A 23,536-nucleotide genomic window follows, 5' to 3' on the forward strand; every position below is an offset into this window, starting at 1 on the left:
CCAAGTATGGTGACCCATACTCGGAATTCGTGCTCTGCATTTAACCCATCCAACGTGCACACACACAGCAGTGAACACACACACACACAGCAGTGAACACACACACAGCAGTGAACACACACACCGTGAACACACACCCGGAGCAGTGGGCAGCCATGCTGCGGCGCCCGGGGAGCAGTTGGGGGTTCGGTGCCTTGCTCAAGGGCACCTCAGTCGTGGTATTGAGGGTGGAGAGAGCGCTGGACATTCACTCCCCCCACCTACAATCCCTGCCGCCCGAGACTCGAACCCGCAACCTTTAGATTACGAGTCCGACTCTCTAACCATTATATGTGGAAATATTGCCTAAACCACATATTAATGTTTTATATTTCTTTCTGAATGAAAATGAAAAGAGAGTTGTAGCCTATTTTCTATGTTGTTTTGTAAAGTATAGCCTACATACAGTAAAGTAAATGAAAAGAGGCAGTGATGTTTGATATATTTTATTTTGTTGTAATGTGGGTAGGCTACGCCTTACATGAACCGCATGTGGCTATTAAAAGCCTATGCTTAAATGAAAATGAAAAGAGGCAGAGGTGTTTGATATTATATTTATTTTATTGTAATGTGTGTACGTGTTGCATGAACCACATTTTTTTTGACTATTAACATGTTTAAATGATGTACGCACACATGCGCATGGAAGTCCACAGTTTCCAAAGTGCAGAGGGAATATTATTTAAACATTTTCCTCTTCATGTATGGTAATGAATGTTCAGTGAGTTATAATGAAGAAAAGCTTAATTGTTGAATTAGGCAATTAGAAATAAATAAAGTATAAAATTAGATAAATAAAAGCAGCCCACACATTCCTTTGAATCACGTGACTGACTGAACTGGTATTACTGGAAAAAATAGAGCAGGAAAGACATTTCTATTTTTGTCGTGATATTTCACAAATGACTCAAGAACTTTGCCGTGAGAACTCCACAACAATATGGTCTCAGATGGTGTAAGTATATTATAAATGCATGCTCTCGCAGAAAATAAAAGTTAGAAAAATGCTTTAGGAATACATTTTTAAAACAAGCTAAATATACTCTTCTTTATGTGAAGTATCTTTTGTTGTATTTCTTTCTTTCTCTTATGCAAGCTACTTGAGCAGACGTTGAATTGGTATCTATGGATTTCTTTTTTGAAAATTGTAAATTCTGAATTTCCAGAGTTTTGAAAACGGTTAAAAATATCACTACACACGCTGCAAAACTATATATTCTTTATATTTGAGGAGATTCAACTCAACATACAAAATCAGCAACAGTATACATGTTTCTATTTATGTAACTAATTCACTTCCTGGATTCACTTGTAACACAGAATGAATTTTGCTGAATCTTTAAATCAAAGAATTAAGCAACGTGATCTACTACACAAAATAGACTAAGAAGGGAAACTTGTTTTATTAGTAGATAGAGAACCTCAGAATTAGGCACAAAAGATTCCTGGGATGTATGTTTTATATTAATATTCATTGTTAAAGTGTGTTATCCCGCCACTTTGGGTGTGGTTATGTTTCCCCCTGTGTGTGCACTCTCTCTCCCTCTCTCTCTCTCACTCTCTGCTTGCTTGGCAGTTGCCAATTGGCCACAGGTGATGCTCATCAGAGAGTGTGCTGCAGAGGGTGCTGCTTCAAAAGAGCAGAGTGAACGTTCCGGTTACTTGACTATAACCTTGTTCCATGAGAAAGCGGAACGAGATGCTGCGCTGCTCAGCGCATTGGGAACGTCTTTAGTCGTGACCAGCTGTGAAAATTGCGTGTAACACGTCGATAGAATTGACCCGGAGGTAATATAGCCTCGGTCGATGACGTCATCGGCGCGCACCCGCAACACGAGGCTATAAATAGATGAGCCACAGGTGCATCATCAGGATATTTTGTCTGAAGAGCAGTCCTGGGACATCTTCAGCATGGCAAAGCAGCGCAGCATCTCGTTCCGCTTTCTCAGGGAACAAGGTTACAGTCAAGTAACCGGAACGTTCCCTTTCGAAAGCTACAATCGATGCTGCGCTGCTCAGCGCATTGGGAACGAGAATACCCACGCCGCCATGCTTGGAAATGTCTGGACCCCACGGTTGTGCAGGTGTGCCCACAAGAACGCAAGAAGGCCTCAGACATTAGCTTGTGACGTTGACTCAAGGACATAAGAGCCCGGAGTGGCATGAACATCCAAACTATAAAATCTTATGAATGTGTGCGGAGAGGACCAACCTGCCGCATAACAAACCTGTTGTAAGGGGGCACCCCTTGCCAAAGCCCTAGAGGAGGCGACCCCCCTGGTGGAGTGAGCCCTAAGACCTATAGGCGAAGCTTGACCGCGCACCTCATAAGCAAGAGCAATAGCATCCCTGACCCAATGAGACATGGTCTGCTTGGTGGCAGCTGCTCCTCTGTTACTACCACCATAACAGACGAACAGTTGCTCTGACTTACGCCACTGGCTAGTGCGGTGGATGTAAGCCTGAAGAGCACGGACTGGACACAGTCTATGAGATTTCTCCTGCTCCGGCGTTGTGAACGGTGGAGGGCAGAAGGCCTCTAGAATGACCGGATGTACAGCCGAAAATGGAACCTTAGGCAGGTAATCAGGATGTGGATGCAAAATCACTTTCACCATTCCTGGGGCAAAGTCTAAGCAGGATGGAGAGATAGACAGAGCCTGCATATCCCCAATTCTCTTCAAGGAAGTTATTGCCATGAGAAAAAACATTTTTAGAGTCAGAAGTTTATCAGACGCAGCTCCACATCTATTGTCAAATTCGCTGATGATACTGTGGTTCTGGGCCTCATCTCCAACAACGATGAGACCGCATAATTGGACGAGGTAGAGAGACTCACATCATGGTGCCAGGACAACTGTCTCTCTCTGAATGTGAGCAAAACTAAAGAGCTGATCATGGACTTCAGGAAGAGACAGCAGCAGCCCTACACACCTCTTATGATCAGTGGGACCCCTGTGGAGAGGGTGAGTAGCTTCAAGTACCTCGGTGTAAACATCTCCGAGAACCTGACTTGGACTACACACATCCAAACTCAGGTAAAGAAAGCCAGGCAAAGACTGTACCATCTGCGACAGCTGAGGAAATTCAGGGTCTCACCAGCAATCCTGAAAACTTTCTATTCAGGGACCATAGAAAGTGTATTGACTCAGTGCATCTCAGTGTGGTATGGAAACAGCTCCAATCAGGACTGCAAAGCACTACAGAGAGTTGTGCGCTTAGCTGAGCGCATCTCAGGGTCTGCTCTCCCCTCTCTGCAGGACATCTACCTCAAACGCTGCAAAAATAGAGCTGTCAAAATCTTCAAGGACTCTAATCACCCTGGTAACCATCTATTCACTTTGCTTCCATCTGGTAAGCGCTTCCGTAGCCTGATGGCAAAAACTGAGAGACTTAGGAGGAGCTTCTTCCCCCAGGCCATCAGGCTCCTAAACTCTAACTCTGTGTCATAACATCACTTGACTCCATGTAAATATCACCATATCAATAAGCTATTCACATTTTTTCTCTACCTCATATTGCTGCTATTATATACCCTGTACAACTTTTTTGCACATTATTTTGCACATTCCTCTTAGTACTATTTAAGTCAACAACATACTGACCTGCACATTTATATTTATATTTTTTATCTATCTTTTTATTTTATTCTTTTTATTTTATTTTATTTTTTAAATTTTTTTCTACTTTTCTTCTCTTAATATTTGTATACTTTATAATTGCACTGTCCTTGGAGCGGACCTGACCTACATTTCACTGCTGGTTATACTCTGTATAATTGTGTATGTGACGAATAAAACTCTTGAATCTTGAATAAAACTCTTGAAGACGCTGATTCTATAGGTTTAAAGGGGGTTTCAACCAGACCCTCGAGAACTGTAGCTAAGTCCCATGAAGGGATCTTGGTTTTTACTGGAGGCCTCAGTCGCCTGGCCCCCCGAAGGAAGCGAGAGAGCAGAGGATGTCTCCCGAGTGGCGCCCCGTCTACCAAGTTCAAATTCTGAATTTCCAGAGTTTTGAAAACGGTTAAAAATATCACTACACACGCTGCAAAACTATATATTCTTTATATTTGAGGAGATTCAACTCATTATACAAAATCAGCAACAGTATACATGTTTCTATTTATGTAACTAATTCACTTCCTGGATTAACTTGTAACACAGAATGAATTTTGCTGAATCTTTAAATCAAAGAATTAAGCAACGTGATCTACTACACAAGGCAGAGGATGTCTCCCGAGTGGCGCCCCGTCTACCAAGGTGTGGCAAGCCGAAAGAGCGGCCACATAAACCTTAAGAGTAGCAGGGCATGTGCCTGTTGATAATTTCTCCTGCATGAAGTCCAGAACTGAAGCAACCTGGCAGTTGACTGGATCTACATTGTGTAAAACACACAACCTTTCAAAAACACCCCATTTATTGGCATAACTTTGTCTAGTGGAGGAAGCTCTAGCACTCAGAATGGTCTCAATAACGGCAGGCGAAAGCCCAGTGTACCTCAGTTGGTTCCCATAAGGGGCCAAACGTGAAGATTCCACAGGTCGAGCCTGGGATGGAATATCGTGCCCTCCGCCTGAGACAGAAGGTCCCTCCTCTCCGGAATCGCCCACGGCGAGCCGTCGAGGAGAGATATTATCTCCGAGAACCACACTCTGTTCGGCCAACGTGGCGCTATCAGCAAGAGGCAAGACCCTTGTTGGCGAACTCTGGCTAGAACTGGAGGAAACGCATACAGGCGCATCTTGGGCCATGTGTGCGCCATCGCATCCAGACCCAGTGGAGCTGGGTGACTCAGAGAGAAGTAGAGGGGACATTGCGCTGTCTGAGGTCCACCTCCGCTTTGTAAAATTTGGTCCAAATCTGTTTCACTACTTCCGGGTGGAGTTTCCATTCCCCCGTCGGTAGTGTCTGCCTGGACAGTAAATCTGCTCCCACATTCAAATGCCCTGGAATGTATACTGCCCTGAGTGACAGGAACTTGTCCTGGGCCCAGAGAAAAATCTGCCTCGCTATTCTGTTCAGATTGCGTGAGCGCAGACCTCCCTAGTGATTTATACAAGAGACTGCTGCTGTGTTGTCCACCCGCACTAGGACATGACAGCCCCTCAATTGATGGAGAAAATATTTCAGAGCCAGAAATACGATTACAATTGATGTGCCAATCGAGCTGATAATAAGACTATGCCTCCCTTAGTCACAACGCGAAGGCTGAGGTTCCTTTTACAGATGTTTAATGCACTTATGGACATGGACATCAACACCAACGCCAACACAACACCGTAGAACTAAATAAACAGGACGAATAACAAACATCAGTCACACATTCAGTTACACGGAAAACACGTATAGGACTTTAAACTCTTAAATGAACAAAAAATACATCAACATACCACTTTTGCCTGCTTGTAAGCTAAGAGAGGGGGTTACATCTTGAAGTTTCTTGGACGGATGACTTGTAATCATACAGAGAAATCTTAAACCTTTTAATGATAACAACATTCCATCTCTTTGCGCAGATGACAAAACAGGAAGTGATATACAAAAGGCAAGATGGGAATAAAATAAAACAACCAAAAACTCTTTTTCAATCTTGCAATCTTGCTCAAGTAAACAATAACTCAGTATAGAAATCACAATAAATACTGTAAAATAACCAAAGTATAAAGTTATACAAATTAAACGAATGAAAAGTTATACTATGATAAGCAAGTGTCTAAGTACACAAGCGCCATCTAGTGGAAACAAATAAACTCAGAAAACTTTGTGATGGCAAATACACTCCCACCATCACACTATGTGTGATTCTTAAGAGAAGTATTATCATAAACTTAACATGCAGAAGGAATTTTGTACACGTTAAACATGCACAGTGGAATCATTCTCTTCAAACTTAACCCTTTAATCAGCTTCAAGTAATAAGACTGTTTTGTGTATGGGTCTTTCTAGATAAACTGACTTGCTTGTGCGTGCACCCTTACTATCCAGTGTTGCATCACTTACAAAAAGTTTAAGTCTTCTCACCCTTCCATCAGTCCCTGGGAAGACTTCTACCACTTTGGCTAGCTTCCACTGATTTCGTGGTGCTAAGTCATCTTGGAGCAGAACGATATCATTTATCTTAGCGTTTCTCCTGCTCTTATTCCACTTATTTCTCTGCTGCAAACTCAACAGATATTCTTTTCTCCATCTGGTCCAAAACTCATTCGCCAGAAACTGAACTCTCTTCCATCTTTTCTGAAGATATAGATCCTCCCTCACAAACTCTCCAGGAGGTGGTGCGATGATAGTTGACTTCATTGTTAGTATATGATTTGGCGTCAATGGTTCTGGTCCCACAGGATCACTGATGTGTTCTAAGGACAATGGACGACTATTGACAATCGCCATTACTTCATACATGAATGTTCTTAAAGAAGAAGTGTCCAGTCTCGCTGCAGACTGGTCTAGGATGGATGTCAGTACACTCCTTACAGTCCGGATCTGTCTCTCCCAGACACCACCCATGTGACTAGAAGCAGGCGGGTTCATGACAAAGGTACAACCTAACTCTTTCACACGTTCTCGATCCATTCCCTTCATCAACTCCAGGAACTCTCCCTTTGCACCGACAAAATTAGTACCTTGATCACTATGCAACTGACTTACATTGCCACGAATCGCAATGAAACAACGCAGAGCGTTAAGGAAAGCATCAGTGCTAAGATCATCCAGTACCTCAAGATGAACGGCCCACGAACACATGCAGGTGAACAGGAGTCCGTATCTCTTCAGCTCTCTCCTTCCCTCTTTAACATAAAACGGCCCGAAGCAGTCCATGCCACTATAGGTAAAAGGAGGGGTAGTTTCCATCCTTTCAGGTGGCAAATCAGCCATCTTTTGCTCCTGATTGCATTTCCGTAACTTCCTACACTTTATGCATTTGTAGATAAGAGATGACACTTCACTACTGCATCCCAAAATCCAAATGCCATTGGAGCGAATTTCATTCAAGGTCATGCCTCGACCTTGATGTTGCACTTTCTCATGGAAGTGTTTAATGAGTAGACGAGATACGTGATGACCTTTAGGAAGAATGGCCGGATGCTTGACATGAGGGTGAAGCTCAGCCTGCGTCAATCTTCCTCCCACCCGTAAGATATCATGATCATCAATAAACGGACTTAACTTATACAGCTTATTGGACTGATTTGATTGAACTTCCTTCCCTTGTCTTAGAGATTTTATTTCATCGCCAAACACTTCCTCTTGAACTGTTCGAATTATGAATTGCTCAGCATCCTTCCTTTCTTCGAGTGTTGTGACTTCGTTGGATCTTTCTACCAAACCCTTCACACTCCTCGCACAACGTTTGAGTCTAGCTATGGCTTTCACTACCCTCTTCCAATCTGAAAACCTTTCCAAGCGATCCGACAGAGACATCTCTTCTTTTACCTTGGTTGCAAGAACCTGTGCCCCTTTGAGTTCTGGGTCTCCTTCATAAACTTCTACCTTAATGTCTTCCTTAGGGAGTTCTCCTTGCCAGAGAAAACTTGGACCAGTAAACCAGTTAGATTCCGTGAGTTCCTTCACAGTGAGCCCACGAGAGGCATGGTCAGCTGGGTTTTGATCTGAAGCAACATATCTCCACTGACTAGGCTCAGTGCTTGTCCTGATCTGCTGAATTCGGTTGGCTACGAATACGTGGAACCGTCTTGCATCATTGTTAATATAACCAAGGACAACCTTGGAATCGGTCCAGTAGTATTCACAGATACCATCCAGTTCTAGTTCTCTTTTGAGCAGATCACCAGTTATTGTGGCTACAACTGCAGCTGAGAGCTCCAATCTTGGAATTGTTGTTACCTTTGTTGGGGCAACTCTTGCTTTACCCATAACGAGAGTGCAGTTAACTTCACCGGACTTGGTCACAGTTCTGAGGTATGAACATGCCCCATAGCCTGACGCGCTGGCATCAGCAAAATGGTGTAACTCATATTGCTGGACATCTTTGAACTCTGATGGCACATAACAACGTGGTATCTTTACTGAGGCGAGATTATCTCATTCTACATTCTCGTTTGGCTCTGTTCGAAGGCGGTCGCATTTTTCTTCCCTCCCTCCCTCCTGAACTTCCCTGCTTGCTCTCTTGTATTGTCCTGTCCTTCTTAAGAGACTCTCGCTGCACTATTTACAAAACCGAAATTATGGATCTGATCAACTGGTCTCTAAATGCAATTGACACCGAGTAGGAAAGCGGGATCTGGAGAACCGAAATGTCCCGCTGGGACGTTTGCTGCTGGCTACACGATGGACGCATGGGAGAGATGGCGGGTCGTGTGTCTGGCGGCTCTCTCCGTGGAGGACATTGAAGACATCTTCTTATTCGGAACAATGATAACTGGGTTTCTGCTATTTGGATTAGGCGTTGCCCTAAATTATCAGAAAATTAAGGAGACGGGACTGGCTATCCAAAACCTCTCACGGCTGCCCGTCATGAAAAATTGATTGACATGGAGATCAGAATGGACAATGAGAATAGCTGTGAAACTGGAAGACAGCTGTTCGCACTAAGACAAAACAATCTTATCTCTTTCCGGCTTCCCACAACAGAACGGCTTGGCAAGGCCGCTCTGGTATCAACTCTCCGGTGAATACTGCAGGGAGACGCTCTTTCTTCCATTCCCTCCTCCCAAAAACACCTTGTTATTGTCGGGCGCTTGTGCTCTGTCCAAGGACGTTTCCATGGCAATTGCTATGTCGCATCACAACCTGCGAACTGAGTCGACTGGTTTGGAGTGCTGGCGAAACGGATTTCAAGGCATACGAACTCACACGAACTTACACATACACACACTCATACACCTCCCTAACCCCATCCCACGCCTTCGTCGCTTCATCCTGTCAGGTGTTAACGGGTCCGTGGGTTTGCGCTGTAATGGCGGCTGGCCGGATGGCTGTTTCGTCTGAACTAGGATTACTATGCAAGTTATGTTCCTGTGTTGACTGTGCTTTATGCTGAGGTTTTTTGTCTGTTCTCACACTGCACTCTCTTCCAAGAACGCAGTGCGAGGACACTTTTTTTTCTCCTCTCTTTCCTCATGTTATGCTGTATTTCTTCTTCTCTATTGCATTTCGTTGCCTTGTACCTACATGTGCAATGACAATAAATTGAATCCAATCCAATCCAATCCAATTATGGAGGTCTTGTAGCCAAGCTTCCCAATGTGGCCTGAGGTCATCAGGAAGTGGCTCGTCCCAGCCTATCTTGTCATTGCACATCCTTTGCAAGGTCCTCTTCCCAACCAGAATGAAGGGAGCGACGAATCCTAGAGGATCAAAAATGGAAGCAACTGTAGACAACACACCTCTTCTAGTGAAAGGATTTTCCTTTACTAGTACTCTGAAATGGAACTCATCTGAAGCTATGCACCAATGAACTCCGAGTGCCCTTTCTATTTTAGGTTCTCCTAGGGCCAAGTCAAAGTCAGTTGCACCTTCAGTGCATTCCTCCTTCGGGATTGTGGTGATTACCCTCTTGCTGTTGGTGATGAATTTGTGCAAGTGGAGCTTCCCGGTATTGCAGAGATCCCTGGCTTCCTTCACCATCTGGATAGCCTCTGCTTCCGTATCCACACTTGCCAAGCCATCGTCAACATAAAAATTACGCTGTATAAACTTCATTGTGGCTTGATTAAACTTGCCTTCACCTTGTGAGGCAAGGTACTTGAGCCCGAAGTTTGCACAGCCAGGCGAGGAAGCAGCTCCAAACAAGTGGACCTTCATGCGGAAAACTGATGGTGGAGCTTGCATGTTGCCTTCTTCCCACCACAAAAACCTGAGGAAGTCACGATCCTTTGGAGCAACATAAAACTGATGGAACATACGCTCCACATCACACATGATGGCTACCTGCCCTTTCCGAAAGCGACACAAGACTCCAACAAGGGTATTTGTGAGGTCGGGCCCAGTCAGCAGATGCTCGTTCAGAGAAGTATTCTGAAATCGTGCAGAGCAATCAAAGACAATGCGAATCTTGCCTGGCTTCTGTGGGTTATAAACCCCATGGTGAGGGATATACCATGCTGGCTGATTGCTTAACTCCATCTCTGGGACCCTTTCAGCGTCACCTCTGGCTATTATGTCCTTCATGAAAGCTAGGTAGTCCTTGAAGTATTGTTCATCCCTCTTCAAACGCTTCTCTAAGGATTTGAGTCGATGCTCTGCACACGCTTTATTGTTCGGCAAGTACGGTTTCTCACCTTTAAAAGGCAACGGCATCTCATAGTGCCCATCTTGCAGTTGCTTAATGCCTTCATTTAACTTTGTCAGAAACCATAGGTCTTCTTGCGATGCAGAAGCTTCCTCATTAGTCCTTTCAACAAAGTCTGACTCAAAAACCTTCAGTATCTCTGCTGGAGTGATCATCTCCTTAACTTTGTTTTTGCGAACAAAGCAGACTTCAGACTTGAGTTTGTGAGAAGGTTCGCCAGCAGGTAGAACTTGCTTCATAATAATCCTATGACTCACGCCAATTTCATCTTCGTAATCACCATCGTAGTGGTTGCATCCGATTATACTCCAGCCTAACACAGACCTTTGTGCAAAGGGCTGATCTTCATTACCTCTGAGAACATCTCTGGGAAGTAAGGCTTGAGGACAGTTATACCCTATTAACAAACCTATTTCACAATCAAGTGCAGGAGCCATTTCATCTGCCAGATGTTCTAAATGAGGCCAGTTCTTTGCCGTTTCACAAGTGGGTATATGAGATCTATTTGCAGGTATATAGTCTCTAGTATAAGTCGTTGGAAGTTGGATTTTCACTTCAGACTTAATACCTCTTACTTGTAGTCCATTCAGTTTGTGACTGGACACAACCTTAGTCTTGGAAGTTATTGTAGAAATCTTGAGTTGAATCTTCAAGTGTCTCAGCTGTGTCCTTTAAAATGAAAGTGGTGTCGCTTTGAGTATCAAGCAAGGCGTACACTAAAATCTCCTTCCTTGGTTCAGCTATAGTTGAAACATACACTGGAACGATGGATGAAGTATAAGTGCCATTCTTTTCTTGAACCACTCTGTTTGAAGTCACAGGCATAGACTCTTGTATCCTCTGTGATTCAGTTGTTCTGTCTGCAAAGTCTTGATTAGACCTTGACTGATCTTGATTGAGTCTAGTTCTTTGTCCTGGGCCTTTATTTACCCGATCCTCATGTAAGCACGTTGGATGATACCTTTCACATTTTTCACACACACTCCTAGAGGTGCATCCCTTAGAGTTATGACCAGACTTAAGACAGCCAAAGCACAATTTCTCAGACTGTACAAACTTCAATCTTTCTTCAACTGGTCTTTCCATAATCTTACGACACTTATGAAGAGTGTGGCCATGTCTCTTACAAAAGACACACATGACGCTAGTCTTTTCACTGGAACTAGTAGTGAATGTCTTAATGCTTGAGTGGCGATTCCGTTGAAACTTGGAGTGATCTTGATCAGGTTGCTTGAATCTCTCTTGCTCTACTGGCTTTATTGCTTGCAGTGAGGTGATAGGATTGCATGCGATTCTAGCTTCCTTGTTGAGAAATTCAACAAAGTATTTGAAATCAGGGAATCCTTTGTATTCATCTTGGAACTTAGTAACTACTCTATTCCAACGTGAACTCAACCACTCTGGCAATTTAGCTGATATCCTTTGATTTTCAACACAGTCATTCAGAGCTTGTAAACCTTGAACATAAGGCATGGCTGATTCAACGCTGCTCAGGAAATCTACAAATTCCCGGAGGTCTTTGGTATCTTTGGTAGCAATCTTGTGCCATGACTGTATTTTGTCGCGGTATGACTTGCCAACTACAAATGGATTGCCAAACCGGTCCTCAAGTATGTTCCAGGCAGCCATATAAGCCGCTTCTGTTCCAACCAAGAAGTGTCCTTCAATAGCTTTCTTGGCTGGACCACTTACATACTTGCGTAGAAAGAAAAGCCTTTCTTGGGCTGGTAAGTTCTTGCGATCAATTAAGGTCCTGAAGGACAGTTTCCAATCATTATACTTCAGAGGTTCTCCTGAGAAAACAGCAGGTTCTGGAATCGGAATCCTATTGGCTGTAATAGCTTCAGCGAGTGCCTTCACAAGGTCATTAGAGGCTTCACTGGAAGCAGCTAATGCATCTGACTGAGATACATGAGCTTGAGTGACTGGAAACCTTTGAGGAGAATAAGCAGGTTGATTTGGTTGAGAGACATTCTGTAAAGAGAGAGAGATAGGAATGCTTGGCTGAGAGAGATAGTCTTCCTGCTTTTGTTGAAGAGGAGGAGCGGAACGCATTTTTCCCTCATCAGCTTCGATGCTTTCAGCATAAACTTGTAGCCTTGCTTGTGCTGCGTTATGTCTTTTTAGTTCTTCCAATCGCTCCACTTCCTTTTTCTTCTCTTCCAACCTTATTTTCCTGATAGTACTTTCTGAGATAAATTGAACTCCTTTTCTTGCATTCTCCGCTTCTATTTCCCTTTCTTGAGCTTCTCTCTCGGCCGTTAACCTTTCATCTTCTGCCTCAAGTTTCCTAATTTCCTCCTCGTATTGATGCTGTGTCTTCATTATTTTAATCACCTCTTGAGTAGCTGCTACTTCAGCCGCTGCTTCTTGTCTTTTCTGCAAAGAATAACGGGAAGACTGACTGGACATCTTAGAAATAGACCTTGACTTACTGGAGGTTGCAGAGATGATGCTGGACACAGTGGCTTCAAACACTGAATCTGAATCAGGCCAGGGTATGTTCTCAGAATCTCCGTTGAGAAAGTGTTGTGCCTTTTCATTTGCAGTGCTAGTAATGGCAAGACAAGTGTCATTTTTTCTCCGAATTTCTGGCTCAGGGCTTGTGATGCTTCTTATGTCACCATAAATATGGTCGACCTCAGACTGAATGGCATTAATTGTACTCACAACCTCAAAAATCAAATCTGCACCATCATTGTTCTTCATGGCTCTTTTCAAACCATTGATGTGATACTTCCATCTTCTATATTTCTGTTCAAAGCTTCTTTTCAGATTGTCCAGTCTAGTGTCTTGCAATGTTTTACCTTTTTCGGTGAGCATGCGTACACGCTGGCTTCTTCTGATATCTGTCTGTGTATTATCTGCGCCCACCTGAGGTTGTTGTACTTGTGCAGCTACTTCAACATGCTCAGCCTGCTGTGGTGGGAGAGCCTGCTCTGCATCGTCACCTTCTTGTGCTGTAGGATCTGCACAGATAGCTTCCTTGCTGGACAACACTGTATTTTCACTTGTATCTGACATGTCAATTCTGTATTGCACTATAATGTGATATTCAAAAGGAACAGTCTAAAGTTCTAGTGCAAGTGACTCAGCTAGGCTTGAGTGTTTCAACTGTGTAAATTAAGAACTATAGAATTGTGAAGTAGCAGAAGCATGAATACAACTTGTGAAATGCGAACACTCAAAATTATAAGTATGCAAAACTTAAAAACAGAAAATTTCAACTTCAGTCTCTCTCAATAATACATATAACACATTTGTTTGTCTCTTTAAGTCCTTATAGTTTCTTAATAAGCCGAGCAATTATTAGAAAATGTCCACTATTATCTTAGAATGTGGACGATGGAAATACCAGCAAAATTGAAGCTTCAGCAACAGTTCACAAAACCTTGTGCTGCTTCCAAGACACTAACTTAAAGGTGCTTGCTTGTTCAGCCTTTACTTGTTCACTGCTGCTTCAGTCAATCTATAGCGGTCGTTTTGAAAGTTGAACTTCCCTTATCCAACTCCTTTTGCCTCTTGCTGGATGACTTCCGCGTGCAGGTTTTACCATCTGATGATCTTGGCCTTCACCGATGCAGTGAAGTGTTCTACTATGCCTCCCTTAGTCACAACGCGAAGGCTGAGGTTCCTTTTACAGATGTTTAATGCACTTATGGACATGGACATCAACACCAACGCCAACACAACACCGTAAAACTAAATAAACAGGACGAATAACAAACATCAGTCACACATTCAGTTACACGGAAAACACGTATAGGACTTTAAACTCTTAAATGAACAAAAAATACATCAACATACCACTTTTGCCTGCTTGTAAGCTAAGAGAGGGGGTTACATCTTGAAGTTTCTTGGACGGATGACTTGTAATCATACAGAGAAATCTTAAACCTTTTAATGATAACAACATTCCATCTCTTTGCGCAGATGACAAAACAGGAAGTGATATACAAAAGGCAAGATGGGAATAAAATAAAACAACCAAAAACTTTTTCAATCTTGCAATCTTGCTCAAGTAAACAATAACTCAGTATAGAAATCACAATAAATACTGTAAAATAACCAAAGTATAAAGTTATACAAATTAAACGAATGAAAAGTTATACTATGATAAGCAAGTGTCTAAGTACACAAGCGCCATCTAGTGGAAACAAATAAACTCAGAAAACTTTGTGATGGCAAATACAAAGACCGCTCCCTAGCCCATCAGGGAGGCGTCCGTCGTTAGCAGTCTGCGACGACACGGCGCCCCTAGAGTGGGACCCAAGGCGAGGAACCGGGGTCTGAGCCACAGAGATAGTGTACGAAGCCCACGGCGCGTCACTTTTATTAGCCTTTGAGGATTGGCTCTTGGATAAAATCCTCTGGCTTTCAGCCACAACTGAAACGGTCTCATGTGCAACAGCCCCAGGGGAATCACTGTGGTGATGAAGCCATGTAACCTAACATCTTTTGGTACTGACGAACAGTGCGATCTTGGCCTAGCCTGACTTTGCTCATGGTCTGCCGAATGGTCTCGATACGAGCGGGAGACAGTTGTGCCCGCATCGTGATCGAATCCCAAATGATCCCGAGATAAGTCGTTCTCTGGGCAGGAGAAAGAACACTTTTCTTGGTGTTGAGTCTCAACCCTAGAGAAACTAGATGAGCTAACACGATGTCTCTGTGTTGGAGCGCCATCTATCGCGATTGTGCTAATATTAATCATCCTGATGCTGCCTTCATCATCGCGGGGGACTTTAACAAAGCCAACCTCAGGCAGGTCATGCCGAACTTCCATCAACACGTATCCTGTCCAACTAGAGGACCAAACACACTGGATCATTGCTACACTCAGTTCAAGGATGCCTACAAAGCCCGCTCACTACCGGCTTTTGGCAAATCGGACCATGCCGCCATTTTTCTAACACCGGGATACAAACAAAGGCTCGTTCAGGAACCTTCGGTGCAGAGAGTAGTGACGCACTGGTCCTCCCACTCAGAGACTATGCTGCAGGCGGCGCTTGATGACGTCGACTGGGACATGTTCCGGGCGAGTTCTTCTGACGTCAGCGAGTTCACGGATGTAGCATTAAGCTTTGTAAACACGCTAACCGAGCAAGCTACAGAAACAATAACGATAAGGACATTCTCCAATCAGAAACCGTGGGTGGACAGAACAATCCATGCCGCGGTTAACACACGCACTGCCGCTTACAATGAGGCTCTTCTATCTGGGAATACGAGTGAGTACAAAGCATCGTGCTATGCTCTCCGACGCGCAGTAAGAGCCGCCAAACACAGATACAGAGAGAGAATTGAGTCTCATTTCCAGCTCAACGACTCTCGACGGATGTGGCAGGGACTGAGGACCATCTGTGACTTTGGAAACAAATCCTCCACGGAGGTGAGAACAGATCCGTTGCTGGCCGACGAGTTAAACATCTTCTACGGCCGCTTCGATGGCAACGGCGGCGGCGCGTCTCTGCCGACCAGCGCGTCAGGAAGCAGCAGGCAGAGCAGCGATGATCCTGTAATCACCGTGTCGGAGGATGAGGTTTGGAGGGCGCTAAAGAGAGTGAACGTCAGGAAAGCAGCCAGACCTGATGGGATAACCGGCCGTGTTCTGAGGTCCTGCGCTGATCAGCTTGCTGGTTTGTTCACTTCCATCCTTAATGAGTCCCTTGCTACCTCCGTGGTTCTCACTTCATTCAAAAAATCCATTATTATCCCTGTGCCAAAGAACAATAAACCCTCTTGCCTGAATGACTGAATCGCCCAGTTGCCCTCACATCTATAGTCATGAAGGTGTTTGAGAGACTTGTAAAGAGCCACATTTGCTCCTCCATACCTGATACTCTGGACCCTCTTCAGTTTGCCTATCGCCCAAACAGATCCACGGACGATGCCATTTCTCACGTCCTCCACTCTTCCCTCACACACATGGACAGCAACAATGGGAATTATGTAAGGCTGCTATTCATTGACTATAGCTCAGCTTTCAACACTATAGTCCCCATCAAGCTGGAATCTAAACTCACAGACCTCGGCCTAAACTCCACACTCTGTGACTGGATTCAAGACTTCCTCACCGGCAGACCTCAAGTGGTGAAAGTTGGCCAGTTCACCTCAAACCCCATCACTCTGAACATAGGAGCCCCACAAGGCTGTGTCCTGAGTCCCCTGCTCTACTCTCTCTACATGCATGACTGCGTGTCCTCTCACAGCTCCACATCCATTGTCAAATTCGCTGATGATACTGTGGTTCTGGGCCTCATCTCCAACAACGATGAGACCGCATACTTGGATGAGGTAGAGAGACTCACATCTTGGTGCCAGGACATCTGTCTCTCTCTGAATGTGAGCAAAACTAAAGAGCTGATCATGGACTTTAGGAAGAGACAGCAGCAGCCCTACACTCCTCTTATGATCAGTGGGACCCCTGTGGAGAGGGTGAGTAGCTTCAAGTACCTCGGTGTAAACATCTCCGAGAACCTGACTTGGACTACACACATCCAAACACAGGTTAAGAAAGCCAGGCAAAGACTGTACCATCTGCGTCAGCTGAGGAAATGCAGGGTCTCACCAGCAATCCTGAAAACGTTCTATTCAGGGACAATAGAAAGTGTATTGACTCAGTGCATCTCAGTGTGGTATGGAAACAGCTCAAATCAGGACTGCAAAGCACTACAGAGAGTTGTGCGCTTAGCTGAGCTCATCTCAGGGTCTGCTCTCCCCTCTCTGCAGGACATCTACCTCAAACGCTGCAAAAATAGAGCTGTTAAAATCTTCAAGGACTCAAATCACCCTGGTAACCGTCAATTCACTTTGCTTCCATTTGGTAAGCGCTTCCGTAGCCTGATGGCAAAAACTGAGAGACTTAGGAGGAGCTTCTTCACCCAGACCATCAGGCTCCTAAACTCTAACTCTGTGTCATAACATCACTTAACTCCATGTAAATATCACCATATCAATAAGCTATTCATAATTTTTCTCCATGTAAATATCATATATCAATAAGGTATTCATAATTTTTCTCTACCTCATATTGCTGCTATGTAAATACCCTGTACAACCTTTGCACATTATTTTTGCACAACATACGGACCTGCACATTTATATTTATATTTTTTATCTTATCTTTTATTTTATTTTATCCCTTTATTTTATTTTTTCTACTTTTCTCTTTCTTAATATTTGTATACTTTATAATTGCACTGTCCTTGGAGCGGACCTGACCTACATTTCACTGCTGGTTATACTCTGTATAATTGTGTATGTGACAAATAAAAACTCTTGAATCTTGAATCTTGAATCTTAATCAATCGTCGATGTAATTCAAAATACGAATGCCCTGGAGTCTTAATGGAGCCAGTGCTGCATCCATGCATTTTGTGTATGTGCGGGGTGACAAGGCTAGGCCGAATGGAAGAACCCGAAATTGGTACGCTTCGCCCCCGAAAGCGAACCTCAGGAATTTCTGTGTTGTGGCAATATTTCTATGTGAAAATATGCGTCCTCCAGATCGATCGTGACGAACAAATCGTGATGTTGAATTTGCGCCATGACCGTCTTGACGGTTAACATCTTGAACTTGAGCGCTTTGACTGCACGGTTTAAGCCTCGAAGATCCAAGATTGGACGCACCCCCCCCATCCTTTTTGGGAACCAGGAAGTATCTGCTGTAATAGCCCAACTCTCTCTCTGGAAGAGCAACATGTTCTATGGCCTCTTTGCTCAGAAGAGTTTGCAGCTCTTGTGACAGTACGTGCATCAGCTCCGGTTTCACGGAAGTGAAAACCACGCCGTTGAAACGCGGAGGACGACGAATAAATTGGATTCTGTATCCTATCTGCACTGTGCTTAATACCCACGCAGAAATGCCTGGCAGAAGTTTCCACGCTGCCAGACTCTCTGAGAGTGGTATTAATTTAAATACTTCCTTTTGAGGGGATGTTAGATGTTCCGCGTCCGGAATGACAGCCGGAAACAATGGAACATCTAACATTTCGCTGGAAACCGCTGCCCCCCGAAGCACGAGAGGTGGCGGGGATGGAGTGATTTTGTGAGGGTAGCGGGAAGGGGCGAAGAGATCTTGAACGTGCCCCATCCCGCGGGACCATCAGGACTTTCGCTTCTTGTTAATAATAGTCCTGAGGTCTGGCTTGGGAGGTTGCTGAGCGCGGCGAGCCTGTCCCCAGTCTCTACGAGGGGGAGCACGCTCCGCCACGCTCTGCTTTTTAACCTCCCTAGCTTTTGAAGGACCGGCGCGGGGCTGGGACAGCCCCTCCCCTTGAGTGTGGTGAGGAAGGAACTGAACGAATGCTTCTTCGTGTTTCTTCACCTCTTTAAATCTGGCCACTACGGTGTTCACAGAGTCGCCAAACAAACCAGAGGGAGAAACAGGGGAGTCTAACAGAAACAAATGATCTTTCTCTTTAATACCTGTCAGATTCAGCCACAGGTGCCTCTCCGTGCTAACTAAAGCACTCATTGAACGGCCGATGGCAGAGACAGATCTGTGGCTCGACGAAGCTCAGAGAACGCTTCCTAGTCGATGGTACTGCCCATAACGACCTTTAGTTCTTATATGAAACACTATATCCTTGCACTTCTGGTTAGATGCTAACTGCATTTCATTAGCTCTGTACTTGTACTCTGCATAATGACAATAAAGTTGAATCTAATCTAATCTAATACTCAAATCCTTCAACAGGTCAGCCTGGTATGCCTGTAACAGTGCCATAGTGTGCAGCGCAGCATCAGCCTGACCTGCAGCTTGGAAAGCTTTACCCACTAGTGATGATGTCATACGACAAGGTTTAGTGGGGAGCGTAGGTTTCTTTATCGAAGATGCGGCTTCGGGCGAGAGATAGCTCGCGAGCGTCTCTTCAACCCGAGGCATCTCCGTATACCCCCGCGACTTCGCACCCACGATAGTTGAAAAAGTTGACGTCGAAGGCACAAAGACGCGAGAAGTATATGGTTTACTCCATGACTTAGACAGCTCATCATGGAGGTCCTCGAAAAAGGGGAGAGACTGATGTTGTGGTCTCTCCCTCCTGCCACCGGACAGAAGTCTCTTGTTCACGTGGCCAGTCAATCTGTAACCTGGCCACCGCGCGAGTAACCACCTCTAGCAATTCCTCGACAGATTTCTTTCCGCGAGAGGAATGCTCAGAGGCTGGCTGCTCGTGATCTGAAGAACCAAGAGATATATCATCCCCCTCCTGAACTGAAGAAGCACCGGAGCGCACTTCGAGATCACGAGAAGGGATGTTAGGATCTGGTGACGCAGCAAGCGAAAGGGATGGACCCGTCTCTTGCTCGTCATGCAGATCCATACGAGAGCCCCACGTTGGTAATGCGGGTGCGGACTGGAAATAGTTCAGACGGGAGCGAAGCATCTTAACTGTGAGCTGGTCACAATGCTCGCACCCGCCTTTCTCTATAGCCAGAACCGCGTGCTCTTCCCCCAAACAAACAAAACAATAATCGTGTGTATCCAGCTCAGACATGGGACGGGAGCATGGAGGAACACAACGCTTACTGTTTGTTGGCTCATTTCTCTTTGTTGTTAACGTGAGAGAAAAAGATTTGCAAATCTGCCAGAATGTTTCTTCGACGCACACATGCACAGAATGGTCTGAAGACAAAAGACCTGATGATGCACCTGTGGCTCATCTATTTATAGCCTCGTGTTGCGGGTGCGCGCCGATGACGTCATCGACCGAGGCTATATTACCTCCGGGTCAATTCTATCGACGTGTTACACACAATATTCACAGCTGGTCACGACTAAAGACGTTCCCAATGCGCTGAGCAGCGCAGCATCGATTGTAGCTTTCGAAAGGGAACACTGCTTAGAGAGGTTCACACGTCCCCTGCTGCAGACTTGTGTTGGGTGCTTCTTTCAAAGTCTTTGTCAGGGGTGCGTTTCCCAAAAGCAACTATGGTCACAAGATACGTCGTTACCAATAGAGTTCAATGGGACTTACCACCATAGTTAGCTAACGATGCTTTTGGGAAACCATTTTATTTTGCATTCTTGTTTATCCCTGTTTTTGGTTAGTGAGGGAGTTGAGGAAAGCTTTTGTTGTTGATTTCTTTTCTTTTATTTTACCTGGATAGGTTATTTAGTACTCCTCCGCATTTTATTGATTTCTTCCTTAGAAGTTTTAGTTAACCTGTTACTCCCACTCCCAACCCTAGACTGGGGAACGGGAACGTAACAAATTTATTTTTTATTTTTTTGGTCTATAACAATGATTGTCAGTGGAGCAAAGTGTTATTTGGTTTTTACCGTTCTTTAAAAACCTTACTGTGTGTTCCACAGAGCAAATAAAGTCATACAGTTTTGGAACGACATAAAAGAAAGTAAATGAAATCATAATTTTCATTTTTGGATGGACTAACATTTTAACCCCATCAACAATGGATTCACCCAGAAACCGCGGACAGCGCAGCAGCAGCATGAATGAAGGTCCCAATATACAGTAAGAGAATGTTCTTATGGATTATTCGAATAATTGGGTTTTTAAACAAAAAAAGAGTTTGTTGTATTAAGGAGTATATGTTGAACTTGTACATGCTATATTTGGAGGGACTTCTTGGTTTTAATTCTTTTCTAATTCTTTTCTAATTAGAAAATTATTTTCAAAAACTATGAATTAGATTACATTTTACATAATCACAAAATGGTTATTGGGTATTTAGACTTAATTTCTTGATTAATTTTTGCCTCTATTTGAATCTTACAGAAAGCCAAAGCTTCTACCACGCAGACTATCTCTGCTTCAAAGAGGTTCTCCAAAACGATTCCGTCTGCACACAGAGAAGAAAGTTCTTGATGAAAATGGAAAAGTTAGAAAATGGACTTATAAGAAAAAAGACAGTAGTAAACCAAACAAAATAATTCTTCTGGTGGGAGAGACAGGCACTGGTAAGACAACTCTCATCAACACCATGGTTAACTACTTACTGGGAGTGAAGTTTGAGGATGAAACATGGTATGAAATCACAGAAGAATCAACCAGAGATCAATCAGAATCACAAACCTCTGAAATCACCATGTATGAGGTCTTTCCTGTGAAGAGTCCCATGTCTCTCACCATCATTGATACTCCAGGCTACGGAGACACTAGAGGACTGGACAAAGATCTGGAAGTTGCTGAGAATTTAGCTACTCTGTTTCAGAGCAATGATGGAGTTCGTGAAGTCGATGCTGTGTGTTTTGTGACTCAAGCATCTAAGAATCGTCTCTCAGACCGACAGCATTATGTTATCAGTTCAGTTCTGTCTTTGTTTGGAAAAGACATTGTGAACAACATTGTGTTTTTAATCACACACTCTGATGGTCTGCCACCCCAAAATGTCCTCGGTGCCATTAATAAAGCTAAAATTCCCTGCAGACGAGACAAAAGTGGCCAACCTGTTCATTTCTTATTCAACAACCGGCAGGCTGATGATCGTCACACTAGAGAACGTCTTATTCGTGCACAAAAAGACGCCTGGGAAGACAGTGTGGAAGAGATGAAGCAATTCTTTCAGTCTCTAAATGAAATGAACAGAAGAAGTTTGGAGCTGACTTCAGATGTCCTGATTGAGCGCATTAGATTTGAAGCGTACATCTGCAACTTACAGCTGCGAGTTCAGGAGAAAGAGCTGAAAAAGGCTGAAAAAGTTCAGATTCAGGAGGCAATGGTGCAAAACAAGGAAAAGGTTGAGGGAAGTATAAACTTTACTATTAAAGTAAAAAAGACAGACAAAATGAAGGTTCCCATTGAGAGCAAATCATGGAAGCACAGAAAGGCAACGACCTGCACCGTCTGTCAGGAAAACTGTCATGAGTTTGACTGCTGGTGGAGTTCAAATCCCAGCAAATGCGAAGTCATGAAAAAAGGCTTCTGCACCGTGTGTTCAGGGAGGTGTCATCACAGCAAACACGTCAAAGAGAACAAAAAATACGTTGTTAGAAACTCCAGCATGCAGTTGGATTTTGATTCCATAAAAAAGGAATATGAAAAATCTCAAGATCAAACCAAAATATTTTTAATTTTAATGCAACATTTTGAGAAAGATCTCAAAGAGATTGAGGACCATAAGTCAATTCTTCTGACCGAAGCTTACATGACCATCAAGCATCTGTCTGAGATCGCATTAAAACCAGACTCTGCCTTCACTCTTCAGCATCTCGACTTCTTCATCCCCAGAGTGAGAGAGGCTGGAAAAGAAAACTGGTTCCAAGAGCTGGAGGAGATGAGGAGACAAGCTGAAACTGAAGAAGTGAATAAAGATGCTCTGAGTTATCTTAAAGCTGGTCTGGCAAAACTTTTTCTGACTGGGAAAGATTGAATCCAGACCTTTTATAAACCAGAGGATGCCTGAGGAGTTCAGTCCCTGGGTTACACCAAACTAATTTCAGCTATTTTCATTTTTGCAATATGAAGATTACATAAAAAAATGGGTAACACTTTACAATAATGTTCAGTTGTAAATCATTTTGATTAGTTAATGATGAATTAATAATTTACAAAACATTCATAAGCAATTAATGAGTGATGTGCTAATAATTTGTGTATGTTTTGTTAATTCATTTACAAGTCATTTACAAGTAATTAGTTTGATGAACTAATAATTTACAAAACATGACTGTGTTCATAGATGATAAGTAATATGTTAGTATTTTTATCTATGTTTTCTAGATTGTTATAAATAAATTACAAGTGATTAGATGATGAACTAATCATTTACAAAACATGACTATACATTCACAAATGATTAAGTAATATGCTAATGATTTACAAATCTGTCATAGGTTATCTTTAACCTGATCTTTAATCTGATAAAGACTTTTTGAGACATCACTATTCGAACCAGACAAATCTGCAAACTGTTCAATCACCCAAACCAGAATGCATGCAGATAATTATAATTATATAAAAAAATCTCTTTTTTTAATTTATTTTTTAAACTTGTCAAGTTGAAAATCATATAACTTAAAATTTAGTGAAATTGGTAAATTATGAGTTAAAGTAATGGATAAAACATGTTGACTGATCATATCATATTTTACAGTGTACCATGTAATATTTGATCATTAATAATAAAACTGTTGTTAAACTTGCTTGTTTTTCATAGCATCGGTAAATATGCTGCTGCTGACATCTAGTGGTAGATAGAATGATGTTAATAAAAATATAAAATTTCACTTAAATAACACTGCCTCATTGTCAAGTTACACTTTATACAATACAAATGG

At 43.3% G+C, this 23,536-nt stretch overlaps 1 protein-coding gene across 1 annotated transcript; it reads left to right on the forward strand.

The window, feature by feature from the left end:
- The first annotated feature begins 943 nt into the window (after positions 1–943).
- LOC306885049 (uncharacterized protein) lies at positions 944–23,488 on the forward strand. Its single transcript, XM_079441362.1, has 3 exons — positions 944–994; positions 20,612–20,771; positions 21,036–23,488. The coding sequence occupies exons 2-3, from the start codon at positions 20,710–20,712 to the stop codon at positions 22,627–22,629; spliced, it is 1,656 nt and encodes a 551-aa protein (XP_079297488.1). The 5' UTR covers positions 944–994; positions 20,612–20,709; the 3' UTR covers positions 22,630–23,488.
- Positions 23,489–23,536: the final 48 nt, after the last annotated feature.

This window comes from Barbus barbus (assembly GCF_936440315.1).
Source record: "Barbus barbus genome assembly, chromosome: 2".
Lineage (NCBI taxonomy): Eukaryota > Metazoa > Chordata > Actinopteri > Cypriniformes > Cyprinidae > Barbus > Barbus barbus.